The sequence below is a fragment of the Natator depressus genome, chromosome 1, assembly GCF_965152275.1.
Source record: "Natator depressus isolate rNatDep1 chromosome 1, rNatDep2.hap1, whole genome shotgun sequence".
In the NCBI taxonomy this organism is placed as follows: Eukaryota; Metazoa; Chordata; order Testudines; family Cheloniidae; genus Natator; species Natator depressus.
This window is the reverse complement of record NC_134234.1, coordinates 290468442-290485361: the sequence shown is the minus strand read 5'-3', so window position 1 is coordinate 290485361 and position 16920 is coordinate 290468442. Positions and strand designations below refer to the sequence as shown.

The following is a 16920-nucleotide window of genomic DNA, read 5'->3' as shown; positions in this document are numbered from 1 at the left end:
GTTTTGGAACCCATGTCCCTTGCCTAGCGAGTACTACTTAGCTGATGGCAAGTCCCTCCATCATAACAAAAGGCCAAGTACAGTTCCACTGTCCTTGATTCACATAATCAGGATAATAACAATTTATTCTTCCTGCCCCAATAACAGAGAAACTGGGGGTCCCCAGCAGCCAAAGTGACCATTTGGGCAGCTATGGGCTCATGCTAGGCGGAGTGGGTGTGCCTATGCAAATTAGATCAGCCCCTGAAGTTCTTTTCCACAACTTGCCACAACTCACCACCAGATGTCAGGGTGGAGCTCATCCTGACTCTGCTTACATCCATAACTGACCCCCAAAATCGGTGCCCACATATGCTTCCAAAGCAGAGCTAAGGTGGTGCATGCGTATTCTGATCCCTTAGCACTCTCCACCTCACTAGGAATACAAATAATGGGTTAGGGAAGAATAGCTGCAATTTTCAAGCCAGGCTACATAAATGGACAAATGTGCAGATCCTCTGTACCAGTCTTCTGTAGCTCCTTTCGTGAGGGCTTGTGCTTCAGGTTTTGTGTGGCTTAAGTCAGGTCATTAAAGAGAGTATACAAACTATGCTTTTATACTTGACATTTGAGATGAGTCTGAGCCAAACCCAAGGATCTCTTCCCCTTAGCTTTAGTGTATTAGAACTCTGGATTCAAATGTTTGCAATTTGAGCCTTCAAACATTTTCACTTTATACTCTGTTGTGTGGAATATTTTTTTAGAATTTGAAAAGAAGGGTAGTCTAATTGTTAAAGCTAAGATGTGGCTTTTTCATTGTCTTATTGTATGACCTTGAGCAAGTCACTGGGGCCCCATCCTGTAAGCTATTCCATGTTGGCAGACCTTCTGCTTGTTTGGCACCTATGCTCCAAGTGGCAGTCTGTGGGAGCAGGGCCATGAGTGTCTGTAGGAATTTGCCTAAGACTGACAGTTTCAAAGCAGTGCAGGAGCTTTAGTCACCTCCTCTTCCCCCACTCCTCACACACATAGCTTGCATTAATTTTAAAGACCTGGGGTGTCATTTTAATGGAAGTTGGCTGTGGCCAAAGTCCCTGCACTGCATTGCAAACATCAGCTTACACTTCTTTGTTTTACCAATTTAGATTCTTCATAAAACCCTCATGAAGCTGAATTAGTATTTATAAATCACTGAGATTTTTGGTTAAAAGGTGCTATTGAGCTGCAAATTATCAATACTCCCTCCACCCAATTTTCCCAACCTATTAAGCAACTTTTCCATCCAGAAGAAGACATGGAATTGGAGAAAATCTCGCATAAACTTCACATTAGGTTTTAAAGGAATTCATTATAGACCTTCCATTGAGATTAGAATGACTATAAAGTGTAGAAGAAATGCAAAGTCTGTAACAAAGCTTTCCCCTAGCAAGTGAGACCATTTTCCTATTGCAGTTAAATTAATCCAATACTATATAGTGAATTTTTTAGTCGTTTCAAAGCGATAAACCAGAGATAACCAATGTAATTTTCACATGCACTGAAATTCACACACCAAATGTGAAGAAAAATAGGAGTGGAGCAACAGAAGCCCATATGAGTTTGTTTTAAATATGAGGCAATCAAAAAATTTAAAGTGGAATTTAACTGATTCTTACTTTGCTAATGAGCATACCCAATGATTTTAGTAAAAATAGTGGCCTTACCTCACTTCTCAGCAAAGATTTTATAGAATAATGTTGTGCAGTTAGATGGTTAAGTATCAGTACAACATAGACGGCAAAACATTTACTAATGAATAAATAAATGGAGGTTACTTGTAACTTGAGCTCTTTGAGATAGACTCAGGTTACTCACCCTCATGGAATTGGCACAATCTTTCCTACCTGTTTTGGAGATAGGCTGGTTCAATTTGCCAGCAACTGGAAGTTGATAGTATCAGATAAACAGATTCTTGAAATTATAGACAAGGGGTATTCAATCCAATCTGAGACCTTACCCTCTTCAAATACCTCCCCACCTTCCCTAATCAGTGGCCCCCCCAGAAGAGAGTTTTAATATCAGAGGTTCAGTCTTTACTCCTGCCATATCTAGAGAGTAGGTTCTCAGAGATTTGTGGGGTCAGCGGTTTATTCAAGGTATTTCTTTGTACAAAAGATGGTGGGTTTTCATCCTATCTTTGATCTAAGGAAGCTAAATACTTTTATGTGACAGTTCCAGTTTTAAATGTTGATCCTAGCTTCCATTGTATCCTCCCTTTCTACCATGGATCCAAAATAGGTGGCCATACATTTATTAGTTAATAAATTAAATTTCACTTGTAAAAATAAATAGTCAGGGTGATCCAGTGGATAGGACCCAGCCTGAGACTCAGAAGATGTCTATTGCCCTCTCTGCCACTGAGCTGCTGCATGACCTGGGTAAGTCAGTGTGTCTCTGTTTACTCTCCTGCTCTTTGTCAGTCTTACCTATTTAGACTTTAAACTCTTTAGGGCAGGGACTGTCTTTTACTATGTGTCTGAACAATGCCTAGGACAAATGGGCCCTAATGTAATACAAATAAGAAAGAGCATTTCTGACATGCAGTCTGATGTATTTGTGTGTGTTTGTTCACTTCAGTCCTGATCAGAGCCATGTGAGCAGACCCCATGTGGCTCCGTTTGCAAGATGGGCCCTTATTTGACCATTTACAAACCACAATGACGTGTAATGAGACTTCCAGACATGAGTACAAATCGGTGAGGCTTTGCCGTAGTTGGGTGTTTGTCAATTTACCAGTATTTGGGCCAGATTCCTCGCTCTGTGATGGCAACTTCAGTGGTGTTTCATGGGTATAAGCAGTAGGGAATCAGACTCACTTTTTAATCTAATCCAGACAAACACCATTAACTAAACTACTGGTGTAAGTAGCAAGAGAAGGCCTGAAAACTGAAGATGGCTGGAAAGGAATCATTGCTTGATGCTACTGTTTGGAAAGGAATAGATTCCCATGAGGGTATCCATCCACTAGGGAATTTGGCAACCATCTTAACAGCAGGCAAGAAAAAGAATCCCCCAGCAGATATGTTTGTTTGCTTCTGTTTCTAAATCAAGCTGCTTGAGGAAAATAAAGATAGCTGTAAACTGGAGCCTAAAAGACAGTCCTTGAAAGCTGCTTTTAGAAAACATAAAAAAGCCTTGAGAAAATACCTTTAGAAAAACAAAGAAGAGCTTTCAAATTACTCTTTTAGAGGCTCAGCTCCACAGTATTGGTTAGAGTAGAGGGAATACACTGGAAAAGAAAAAGTGTTTTGAACTTGACGGAAGGCAGAAAGGGCACAATGAGAGAGAGAAAATCAAAGGAGGGGTCCAACTCAAGGTGACAGAAATGACAGGAGGATCTGGTGCAAATGATTGCATGAGAAATATTGTGAGGAAGCAAGGGAGAATAATAAAGAAAAGGAGAAAAAAGAGAGCACTTCACTACTGCAATCAAGTTGAAACGAATGATTAGGGGCGAGAAGAAAATGAAAAGTATAATTAAATTTATCCCTGAATTCTAAGACCTTCATTTCCATAGGCCTAAGCAGCAACTAAGTACTAGACATAAGGCCAAATTCATCCCTGGTGCAACTCCATTGTCTTCAGCAGAATGACACCTGCTTACATTGAGGTTAAATTTGTCCTGCAGTACCAAACATCAACTCTTGGAGAAGAGGAGTCAGAGTGGGTTCTCCGTCTCCTGGATCATCAACAGCAAAAAATGATTCTGCAGGTCAAATTTTGCTCTCAGAGGCATTTGTGTAAACCTTGGAAAAGAAAGATATTGAGGTTAGGAAGGCATTACTGAAGGCATAATCTAAAGACAGTGGAGTTGCATAGGTGTAGATGGGGGCATAATTTGGCCTGCAGAATTTCTAAACTTGGTGATAAGCTGGATTCTGTCTAACTCAGTTCGACTGTCAGATCTCAGGGAAGGAGGGGAGGGCAGTGGAGGAAGAAGCAGGACATATAACACATACTACTTACAAATGGAGCAAGGTTAGCATGGGAATCACACAACGAATATGGAGCCCCACAATGCCCTTCTAATAGAGGCCCTTCCTAGGACAGAAAGGCACTTTAATGATATTTACTAAATGGAAAAAATGAATTTTGTAGGCTAGCTCCCCTGGTGTGGTTGAAGGTGTTCTGTGCCACAGAATGCTGGGGCATTCTGGCTATGAAACTAGCTGATCAACCCAACATAAGGAGGAGATTCTGGTGGAGCAGAAGTGGCACAGAAGCTCCTATGCAGCACCCCTTCGCTGTTGCCAGCATGTGTGGATGGAAGAAATGGGTATAGGTGGAATATCCCTACAATACACCAAATTCTGCTATTTTAGCCTCTTAGGGATATTACTGGTGGTGCAAATTAGAGCTGCATTCAAGTTACTCTATCTTATACCTGGGGACCATTCTGCATAGAGCAGCCCCAGGATGATGGTCATGCAAAAATTATCTTTATAAGAACATAAGAAAGGCCATACTAGGTCAGATCAATGGTCCATCTAGCCTTGTATCCTGTTTTGACAATGGCTGGTGCCAGATGCTTCAGAGGAAGTGAACAGAACAGGGAAATTATGAATGATCCATCCCTCTGTCATCCAGCTTCTGGCAATCAGAGGGTTAGGGACACCCAGTAGCATCCTTGACCAGCTTGGCTAATAGCCATTGGTGCACCTATCCACCATGAACTTATCTAATTCTTTTTGAACCCAGTTATACTTTTGGCCTTCGTAACATCCACTGGTAACACGGTGTCTGTGTGTTGTGTGAAGTACTTCCTTTTGTTCGTTTTAAACCTGCTGCTTATTAATGTGATCAGGTGACTGCTAGTTCCTGTGTTATGTGAAGGGCCAAATACCACTTCCCTATTCACTTTCTCCACACCATTCATTATTTTATAGTCTCTCATATCCCCCCTAATCCTTTTTTTCCTCAATTGAACAGTCCCAGTCTTTTTAATCATTCCTCCTATGGAAGCTGTTCCATTAATAATTTTTGTTGCCCTTTTTCCAATTCTAATATATTTTTTTGAGGTGGGATGACCAGAACTGCATGCACTATTCCAAGTGTGGGCCATGGAACACTGAGAGCATGTTTACAGTGAACAATCCACAATGACACCAAGATCTTTCTATTTCTCTTTTCATCTGGTAACAGCTAATTTAGACTCCATCATTTTGTATGAATAATTGGAATTATATTTTCCCAATGTGCTATACTTTTCACTTCTCAGCATTGACTTTAATCTGCCATTTTGTTGCCTATTCATCCACTTTAGTGAGAGCCCGCTGTAATTCTTCATAATCAGCTTTGGACTTGACTATTTGGAGTAACTTTGTATTGTCTGTAAATTTTGCTTCCTCACTATTCAGCCCCTTGTCCAGATCATTTATGACTATGTTGAATGGTACAGATCCTTGGGAAACCCCGTTATTCACCTCTCTGCGTTGTGCTACCTCTCACCCCACCAATTATCCCAGTTCACTATTTTGTCATGGTGAAGGATCTGGTCCATTGTTTCAAATTTAAAATTTGTACTTAATGCAAATGAATGCATTCTTGTATGGTGAATTTTACTGCAGTACCAGGAGGCATAACAAGTTTCCCCACATACATCAAGGTCTTAATTGGGGGGAGGAGGAAGAGAGAGAGAGAGAAGCTGTAATTCAGAAGAAGGAAAAATACTGCCATCTCCTGGAAGAAACTAAACCTGCAGCTCTTTGAATTATTACTCTGCCTTTAGTAGCGGCTCAACCTTTCCAGACTACTGTATCCCTCTCAGGAGTCTGATTTGTCTTGTGTACCCCCAAGTTTCACCTCACTTAAAAACTACTTGCTTACAAAATCAGACATAAAAATACACAAGTGTCACAGCACGCTATTACTGAAAAATTGCACTTTCTTATTTTTACCATATAATTATAAATTAAATCAATTAGAAAATAAATATTGTACTTGCATTTTAGTGTATAGTATATACAGCAGTATAAACAAATCATTGTCTGTATGAAATTTTAGTTTATACTGACTTCACTAGTGCTTTTTATGTAGCCTGTTGTAAAATTAGGCAAATATCTAGATGAATTGATTTACCCCCTGGAAGACCTCTGCGCACAGCCAGGGGCATGTGTACCCCTGGTTGAGAACCACTGGCCTATAATTTATCTCCCAATAATTTGTATTAGAAGAATAAGCCGTACTCTTTCTTGCTTTTAGAAAGCAATAAAGATATAATGGTGCTGAAATGAAAAGAAACAGTAAGGTCGTTTGGTAATGCACTTTTCCTCCATAACCAGTCACAAACTGGCTGAAATTTAACCAGACAGGTAGGCATGTTTGTTTCATTTGGCTATGCATCTGCTAACATACAGTCTTGTCCAAATCGTATCTAATTCCATCTGTACCACAGAAAGTAAACCCCCTTCACCACTGCTAAACACTAGATTCACTTGGTTGTCTACCAACTATAAGGGCACTGAAACAACACAGAAGCTGTGGTGGAGAATCAACCTTTATTTGCATCTACCACAGTTATGGTGAAAGGCTTAAAAATGCTACTGCAAATGATCGAGTGGAGCTTGTGATTTCTACTACTGGTGCCCTAACCGCTATCCTTCAAGACTTGCGGGGCATCAGTGAACAGCAAGACTGGAATGAGGGAGAGGGTGTTTAGAAGCCACACCACCACATTAACACTATCTCTGCTGTAGAGCTGTTCCTCAAAGTCAGCTTCCAGAACAGTAGCTGTCTAAGAAAAGAAAAGTGTCTCCTGCAGCCTGGCTTGCTTGAGGTTGATACAGTTAATAACAGCATATGAAATGACAAAGTGCATTGTTGCCCTGGATTTGAAGGGTGTGCATACCCCAGAATGCGATCGAACTAATTGCAAGCACATTATGTGCATTCAGCCATCCTGAAGTAATGAAATAGAACACCAGGTAGTTAAGGGTTAATTTGGAGATAGGCTTTCAGAAGCAAGGTCATATCTAGCTTGCAGTTTCTGCTAATCAGAACGGGAGGAGGGGACAGGCAAGTAAACAACTCAGACTGAAAATCTTGGTGGTTGGAAAACCTTCAGTCTAGAGGCCTTTGACATTAAAGGTTTACTGAAAGTTAGAAAAGTGATGATATAGTAGGGAGTATTATGACCTGTTTTGTAAAAGTTAGTTATAAAAGATTAGCTACAGTATGCTTTGGTTTCAGAGTAACAGCCGTGTTAGTCTGTATTTGCAAAAAGAAAAGGAGTACTTGTGGCACCTTAGAGACTAACCAATTTATTTGAGCATAAGCTTTCGTGAGCTACAGCTCACTTCATCAGATGCAAGTGATCCAATGAAGTTAGCTGTAGCTCACGAAAGCTTATGCTCAAATAAATTGGATAGTCTCTAAGGTGCCACAAGTACTCCTTTTCAGTATGCTTGGGAGCAGTCCTTGAAAGCCAACTTGAGAGAGGTTTTTCCTGACACCCTTTCTCCCCAGTGGGTGAGCAACTGGGCACTGCGAACCTGCTGTTAATTACTCAATACCGTTCCAGATGTTAGGTTTAGAATTTTATATCCCAGATATTTACCTATTGCCCCCAACTCCCCCAGCAGTGGCACATTTGGACACTGAGTGGGGGAGATTCGGGGTTTGTTTGAAGGAAGGACATTCAGACAGAATTTGTTTTAGATACAGGTGCCACTTACTCCTTGATGAGTATCCAGAGTAAGAACCTGTTTGGCCCTCTGGCCAAAACAAATAAAACAAAGTGTTCCCTTTTGCAATTTGGCTTAATAAATTTGGGAGGAGAGGGAATTTTGGGAAATGATGTTTTAAGAGAATTAAGAGTGTTAGCGGATTTTGCTAACAGGGTTCTACGGGAAATGCCTCCTGGCATATCCTAGGAACCAGTGGAGATTTTAGCAAGCTACCAGATAGCAGCCCTTAAGGCATCTGAAGAATTGGAGTGGCCCATGTGTACTCCAGAAACTTTTGCAATTTCAGAGAAACACCGGGAGGTGTGGGCCAAGAATAAAATAGAATGTGATAAAATTGAGGCAGAAATCCTAGTTACGGGCCTGGTTAAGGCCGAGTCCCCACTCTGGCACTTTGAGTGCAGAAGGTGGGGCCCCACAAGGATTTTAAAAATGAATACTGGACACTCCAGGCTTGTATTCAACTTCCAAGGCTACAGTTTTTTGTTTTTTTTTGTTTTTTTTTAAAACCTTGGATGGGTAGATGCTGCCACCACCCAAGTGCAAAAACCCCTTTGAGAACCCAGGAAGGCGCACTTGGGAATTTCTTCCTGTGGGGTACCCTCAAGCCCTTTCACCCCCCTCCAGGGAAGAGCTGAGAAAGAAGAACAAAGGAAATCAGATGTTGCCACCAGCTAATTAAACAACATGTGCATAAATCTTTTAGGACACAAAAAATTTAATTTTGTTCTTTAAAAAAGGTAAATTTTATTAAAACAAAATGAAAGAAAATACATTAGAAAACTTAGACCATTACTATATTTTAAAAAGAACCACTTACAAGGATTAAGCATTAAAATAACTTTTTTGAGGTTCAGTTTAAAGGTTACAAGCAAAAACATTTGGGGTTATCACAGAGGAATTTACAAGCCATAAAGAAATAAACCTAATAGTGTTTTCCTAGACATTTCCTGATTTACTTACTTATTTGGGGTTTTAAATGAGTCCTTTTTAGGTATGATTTGATAATTTTTCATACCTGGCCCAAGCTTTCTACAGTATAGTTCTGTCCTGTTCCCTCTCTCCCTGAGAACAACACTGAAAGACAAAGGGGAAGTTTTAGCCTTCCCATTGGCTTTTTTGGTTAGGTGCCCACTCCCTTCCTTTTACCTATGCAGGGACACTTTTTAACCCTTTACAGGTAAAGCAAATAGAGAACAACTGGGTGTTCATAAAAGGGAGCTACCCCCCCTTCATTTATTACTGGCCCTGATCCCCCACCCCAGAAGCAGTATGAGTATCCGAAGGAGGCAGAAGCCAGTCTGAAAGAAACAACTGATAGGCTTTTAAACCAAGGGGTTTTAGTCAAGACCCAATAATGCTGCTCTCTGGCCAGTCCTAAAAAGTGATGGCAAAACCTGGAGGCTGATAGTTAATTTTCACCCCCTTGATCAGGTGATACCACTGATGGCCCACAGAGTGGCTAAGTATTAGGTGGTGATGGCCTCCATTGGGGGGAGGAGGGCAGGCAGGGGGCACAGTGGTTTTCAGTTTTTGATTTGGCCAATGCTTTCTTTGCTATCCCGTTACATCAGGACAGCTATTACAAATTTGCTTTACCTTTCAAATGAAGCAGTTGTGTTTTGCCAGGGTCCACCTGTAATCAAGATGTGGGATGGGAGGTATGAAAGTGACTGTGATTTTTTTATATGGATAACATCCTAATTTGTATTTAGACCAGAGATGAGAGTTTGGAAGTTTTGGATAGGGTGTTACAAAAGATTCAGAAAACTAGGTTTAAAGTAAGCCGAAAGAAAGCCCAGTTGTGTTCCCAGCAGGTAAATTATTTTGGAGTGATTTTGGTCCGGAAAGGGCATTCTCCTGATCAACAGAGTGGTGCTGGTTCTTAAATTACCAGCTCCCACAGATGTTACAGCTTTCTGGGAATGGTTAATTTCTCCCAAGGATTTTTACAGATGGCAGCCCCACTGCATGAATTGTTAAAGAGGGGGTGGAATTGAACTAGGGCCCTCTGCAGCAGGAAGCCATGATCAAGTTAAAGCAGACCTTAGTTTAGGCTCCAGCTTTAGTACCCAGGTGTGACCACCATTTGTGCTACTGCGGGCAACTACAGAAAGGAGATTGGGAGCGGTGCTAAATCAGAACCATGGAACAGGCCTTGGTCCTGTGGTTTAAGCCTCCAAAATTATAAATGAAATAGAGAGGGGGTTTACTCCCTGTGAAAAAGGAAGTTTTGGCACTAGTTTGGGTTTTGCAGCACTGGGAATATCTGGTGGGATTGTGCCCTTTGTTATTGAAAACTGCCCACTCCCCAGTGAAATATGTGAGTACTGGCAAGATTAGTAATGGTCATATCTTCAGCCCCAGCAAGCCTTAAGCAAATTAGAGCTGATGAATTTGCTGAGCCCCAAGTGGGTGCTCAAAGTACAGTTAAGAGTTAGAGCCCTCCCAGGGGAAAAGAGCGAGGCGAAAGAGGGACTTAGGCCCAAATGGCCTAAGTCCAGGTTAATAAGTTAGTTAAATGTTCTGTTTAAATGTATACCTCTCTCTATATAGGGAGGGCAGACGTTTTGTTTTGCTTTGTTTTAGAATATTAATTATGTGGATGCTGGAAGACCTTGGAGATGATGCATTCCTGTGTGCTGTTTTGGCTGGCATTTGGATCGCGGGGCTACTCCTTGGATGGTATGAATCCAGAACTTGGTGTGCCCCCAGCGTGGGAAAACTTCCTGTGGATGACAGTGCTGTGCAAAGTGAATGATGCAGTGGAAATTGATGTCGCCCCGGTGACCAGAAAAGTCTCAAGCAGTGCTGTCAATGCCTCCTGGAAGTGGTCAGATGTCAGTGGGACAGAAGTGATCCCACCCGTGACTCATCTCCAGATGCCATAATGAAGGGCTATCTGCTTTGGTGGACAGAAAAAAAAAAAGCAATACTGCTTTGGGACTGTAAATTGGTGACAAATGTTAGTTTAAATTTTAGTTTTTTTCCACCTGTAAACCCCGTTGTGTTCATTTATGAATTGATATCCCCAACTGGACAGCATCAGGGGAAGAGACAATTCATTTTAGGCTGAAACACTCCCTTTTATAGCCAAACATTGGGTAGAAAAACTTGGGGGGAGGCAAGATTACAGATAAGGATACCAGGAGGGGAATGGGAAGCTCTTTTGCCTTGCACTTGGGAGGCCCTAGGTCCTCAGGAAATTTATAAAAGGGATAAAGGATGTCTGGATAATAGGATGGTTAAATGGTGTTTTGGTAAAATGATTAAAAGGTATAGAAGTGTGAATTCTGTAACCACCTGTAATTGATTTGATTGGAGCATGTCTGGTTGAAATCAATGGAAAGACGCATATAGAGATGAAGGTAAACAGCAAGGTGAATTATGGTGTGTGGATGTACAGTAGACAATGAAACAGTATGAATGAGGAGGTGGTTGTGAATAATATGAATGCAATGGATCAACACCTAAAAGATTTAGCAATGCCCCTCAGGGTATTTTTAGATCAGCTGAGCTGCATACAGGATGGGGTGACACAGGTTTTAGAGAAATGGGCGCAATCCCAAGAAAAGGACCACCTCCACCTCTTGCAAGCTGTTGGTGCCCTCCACAGTAATGTTTCCTTGGCTCTGACATGCATGCAAATGCAGATGTAGGTTACTGACATGTAAAGAACATGATTTGAGATGGTATGAGTGGGATACTCAACATTGGAAATTAGGAACCTGCTTAAAGAATTTGGGATTGAATATGAATGTACCACAAATACCTTGCAGGTACAAGATCTATGTTTAGAATAGAGAGAATATGCCTGTATTTATTGAAATGAATTTGATTGTTGTAAAATGTTAACTAAGCATTCCTATTTAAGGAATTATTGGTAAGTTGCTAGGCAGGAGGCACGCACAGTCATGGTTACCATCCACCACGCTTCTAATTAGATTAAGAGACTGAGAGGGTTAGCAGCGATTTGGAACAAAATTAGTGGGAGACGTTATTGAGATGAAAAAAGAAAAGGAGTACTTGTGGCACCTTAGAGACTAACCAGTTTATTTGAGCATGAGCTTTCGTGAGCTACAGCTCACTTCATCGGATGCTATGCATCCGATGAAGTGAGCTGTAGCTCACGAAAGCTCATGCTCAAATAAACTGGTTAGTCTCTAAGGTGCCACAAGTACTCCTTTTCTTTTTTCTTTTTACGAATACAGACTAACACGGCTGTTACTCTGAAACCTGTTATTGAGATGGTCCCCCACAGAACTGGGGATTTAATTTGGCCTTGCATTTAATTGTGGTGAGGTTCTAATGTTTCAGGTGGCGTTGGTTGTTGTGCTTCTAGTACGGATATGCTGGATTTGGAGGAAGATTGATGGGTTGCAAAACCAGCGGTTCTATAGACCATGGGTACTCCCTGGAGAGATGTACATGAAGTCTGGTCCTTAACGAGGCAAGTCAGGAGTGAAACCGGAGAGTGCCAGCGAGAAGATTTTGTCTCGGTCAAGAGCCTTGAGACTAATGCTGGACCTTCAAAAGTAACCCACTGAACTCTTTTTTTTATATATGTATCTAAAGGCCTTTATTAAAAATGTGGCCTTTAAGGAGGGGAATGTTGCACTGTATTTGAGGGGTGTGTATACCCCAGAATGTGATCAAGCTAATTGTAAACTTATTACATGCATTCAGCCACCCTAAAATAATGAAATAGAATACCACATAGTTAAAGGTTAACTTGGAGACAGGCTTTCAGAAGCAAGATTGCATCTAGCTGGCAGTTTTCTGCTAATCAGAATGGGAGGAAGTGACAGACAAGAAAAACAACTGAGACTGAAAACCTTGGTGGCTGGAAAACCTTGAGTCTAGAGGCCTTTGATATTAAAAGTTTACTGAAAGTTAGAAAAGTGATGATATAGTAGGGAGTATTATGACCTATGTGTTTTGTAGAAGTTAGTTATAAAAGATTAGCTCAGAGAGTACTTTGGAACAGTCCTCAGAAGCCAACTTGAGACTTTTTCCTAACACCCTTTCTCCCCATTGGGTGAGCAACTGGCCACAGAGAACCTGCTGTTACTCCTTACCTTTCCAGATGTTAGGTAACTATCTGGGATGTTCTAAACCTATTGCTTTTGTGTGCTTAAATCTAAAACTGCAGTTTTAGATAGAGCATACTTACATGCATGATCTTATCAGACAGAATTGCTGTGTTCCTGTTGATTTATTACTAACACCGCCTAGAATGAAATAATTAAATTGCCCCTCTTGGGGGTTCTGAAGACCCCAGGTAACAGCATGACTATCCTAGGGCTAATTAAATAGCCTTTATCCAGCCCCAAATTGTCTTCATGGTTGCTGATTTAAGGAAGGTGCATGACTGTTGTAGCCTATACAGCTACAGAGGCTTCTTGCAATTTCAGCAGGGAACTTTGCCTTTAGGAGTAGCCACATAGTGGTCTCAACATGGGACTGAAGTCTTTCCAGGCTGAATGATGTCATTCAGTCAGGCATGAAATTTTAATGATGTCATATAGCTCAGAAATTGAACTAAGCCAGAAAGAAGAGAGAGCACCTATACCTCCAGTTAAGACCCAGCAAGGCAATCTTCTGACACAGAGCTAGGGTTTTTTCCTCCTCAGTGTGAAGTGGGTCATCTTGTGTCTAGAAGAGGTCAGCCTGCTATAAAGACACAATACCCACACTTGGTGTTCACCGTAAAGAGGTGTTCTACAACCCCACTGGCCCAAATCTGTGAGGTTAGAACATTTTAGATATTTTCACCCTATTAAAGTTCCCAGAGGAAATAAAGATCTATGGTGATGAGTGAAAAATACATGTGTAAATATTTCACCACACCATCATACCCCAGCTGTTACCTGCTAGTCTATCTCTAGTGCATTATACTACATACTGATACACTGTCCAGCATTTCTTACACAGAATACAGCATTATTATTTCCCACAGGGCTTGTCTATAGGGGGAAAATTGCCTTGAGTAGATATTCCACAATAGCTCCTCATATGGACCCTCTTATTCTGCTCTCAGAAAGCCTTTGTGCAATTTAACTGAATCCATTTTAGTGACACATAAGAGAGTGTCCACACGGGGAGTTGAGGAATAGCCACTGTGTTTTAAATTCATACTCTAGCTTATTTCACAATAGACAAGCCCATAATGTAGCATGGTGTATTTCTTTCACAAAACAAAAAACACATTTGCCAAAGCTTGACCAACCGTGGCAACAGGTCTCCTTGTAAAGTTAAAGGGTTGTATAGCTACAGTACACCATAAAGATATTGGCGTGACAGATTCCAGTTAATGATTTTGATCTATTGCTAGAACCTGAATACCTAGTAGATAGAAAGAATGCAGCAAAAATGGAAAAAAACAAAACAACAACCCACAAGCAAAACTCCACATCTCAGCTATATACATCTTGTTCTACTTAGGTTTTATTGGTTTGTTAGCTGTTCTGGATTTATACAAAAAGTAACTTAAAACAAACTGAGGTTGAAAAATCAAGCGCTCAAAAGTTAGAAATTGCCAGAATTAAGTTCGCCTGTACAACCTGAATGTGGCCCTCTTGCGTGTAGGCATTAGGATAAAGGATGGGATTTTCAAAAACATCTAAGTGACTTAAGAGCACAAGTCCCATTGAAAGTGCGTGGCAAATAAGACCTGGGGCCATCCATCGAACAAGGATCAAAAGAAATACTGCATAGCTACCAGCTTGTAAAGGGGATAGATTGATAGGACTTAAGAATTGTGCTCTCTGTGTGGTGCAATATTCATTCATATTTTTTTTTATATTTTCAATTCAGCCATAGGTGAAATTCAGGGTCTTAGTGACTATTTAAAAAATCTTACATTGTCTGGAACCTAGTTATTTAAGAGAGATTCCTTTTGTACTACTGCAATGGGCATCTCAGATGTCAGTGCCTAGAACTCAGCTTTAGGGCAATCTCAGCTAAAGAAATTTGGAATTTACTGGCCTTCAGACCCCAAGTTTGCAGAGCATCAGATGAAGTTTTCATATTGTCCTGCGTGGCATCTATTTAAAGATAAACAACAATTTAGCTTATCTGAGAAATGTAAGTTCATTAAGTAGTACATTTTACGTTAAAATAAAATATACCAGCCAATTCTGAATTAAACACTGTTAAGTTTATTTCCCAAAATAAAATTCACGCTGATCTTTTAATAATCATCAAGTTACCAAATCATTCTTACCAAAACCCACATGTTTATAAATAATTAACTTTATTTCTGAATAACTGTCAGCCTTAATCCTGCAACTTAATCTACTCAAGCGGACTCAAACCTGGAGAGAGTCCTCCTGGAACCACAGGGCTCTTAAATAATGGGCACAATTGCAGAATTGGGGCATAGGCCATTATCCTTTCTAGGCACTTGCCATTTGGTTTTATCTGGTATAAGGATTTCATTACCTACATAAATGCAACTGTATGGATTTAACTCTTCCACTGACTTCAGTACAAGTAGCTCAGAGAAGAGGTGCGGAATCAGACTAGTTTACACATACAAATATGTAACATTAGTAATCCATTAATACTGAACACCATATCTCTTCTTCAGCTCTTCAACAGAATTATCCTCCAATCCGGACTGGTTCATGTGACTGAACAATACATGTGCAGCTGTAAGAGAGGATAGAAATTAACATGACCTTCCATTTTTAGACTTTCAGACACACTATTTTTTTAAATGTGTGATTTTAAGGTGACAAACTGTTATAGAACATAAATATGTCCTGTCTGAAAACTGTCAATACATTTAATATGTCATTTGGATTCGATAGAAGAAGAAATCTCAATAGTAATTAGTTAAAACTCAATATTCTGTCTATAAGAAACTGAAAACAAAACAAAAATCCACAAATGGCAACAGCCAGCATTTTTGTTTTGGTGCTTTATACAACGAATAAAGGTCCTTTTACAGCAAGTGGTTAGGCAAAAAAACCCGTAACTCCTCAAACAGGTGCATATTCCTGATGACAAAAACAGAAAAACAAACAAGACATAAGCTATCTTGTCTTATGCTATTAAAAACAGAAGGTAAAAAGTTTGTGCCAGATGTCAGACAAAATTGGCATAAAAATAAAGTTGTTTATTAAAATTTATAAGCTGTAATGAAGAAAAATATACTGAAGTAAAAAAGTTGAAAAAGCTAATAGTTTCAAAACATGAAAATGTCTTTTACAAGGAAACTATTTGTCCAAGAGGCTCAGATTTGTTTTCTATTATAATGAAAGAGTGGTAGCTGTAGTGAAGCTCAGCTATGTTCAGTAATTTCCAAATTGATTTTTTAAAATGTCCATTTATCAGCAATAGATGTCATAGGGCACCAAATGGCTTGTGTGCACAAAACTGGTGGTCTCAGTCTAGGTCTGAAGTAGACAGATATTCAAATGACAAACACACACCTCAATGGGCTGAATGAAAGGAGGGTCAAGGCACAAAGAGTAAAACTCCTGTGAACTAACTGTGGTGGTCCTTCAAGAACAGTGCTGACGCATACAGGCAGAACAATTTTGAGAAGCTTGCACTGTCTCTGCTTAAATGTGTTCTGTGGCTAAACAGAAGATGATTTCTCAGTCCTAGAGACTGACTAGCACATACATGAACACTAATTAAAAATAAAATCAACTAAAAAAAATAGAAGTCAGAAAACAATTACAATGTAGACTAATGATCAAAAGATGCTAAGAGGGATCCAACAGAATCTGATTCATGTAACAAGTGTGAAAACCAATATTAAAAAAAAAATTACTAACAAGAGTATTAGGGCAAAATTCTCAAGGTGGGTTAAAGCCTTTTACACAACTCAAGTGGTGCAGAGGAATCATAATGTAGCTGCAAATGCCCAGCAGAGATGTTCCAGAAGTACAGGAACTCTGTTGAAGTATGTGTGCTTTCACGGGCCCTGCGCCACACATCCCACCGCGGAACCTAGAGGGACTAAAATGGTGGGGAGCAGAGATGCTTCAGGGGCACGGAGGAGCTCTATCATGGCAATTATCCATTGGCAGGGTATATTATATTAGTGACTCTTTTCCAGTGGCACAAGTTAAAACTGCCACGAAGCAGCTCTAAGTTGTATCAGAGCTGGGGCCAGCCACGCAAATCAGGGAGCTGTTTCAGCCCACCAACCTTCTCCTGTGCCAAGACAGAATCAAGCCTTTAGTGCCTTGATATTACAGTGATG

General features: G+C 40.4%; 1 protein-coding gene across 2 annotated transcripts in view; it reads right to left on the bottom strand.

The window, feature by feature from the left end:
* Nucleotides 1–14477: 14477 nt before the first annotated feature.
* Nucleotides 14478–16920, bottom strand: part of RPAP3 (RNA polymerase II associated protein 3) — a 49065-nt gene continuing 46622 nt past the window's right edge. For both annotated transcript variants that reach the window (XM_074942153.1, XM_074942154.1), the window contains exon 17: nucleotides 14478–15353. In XM_074942153.1, the coding sequence (XP_074798254.1) occupies nucleotides 15262–15353 (92 nt within the window). In that variant the 3' untranslated portion in view covers nucleotides 14478–15261. The remainder of the gene's footprint in view (nucleotides 15354–16920) is intronic.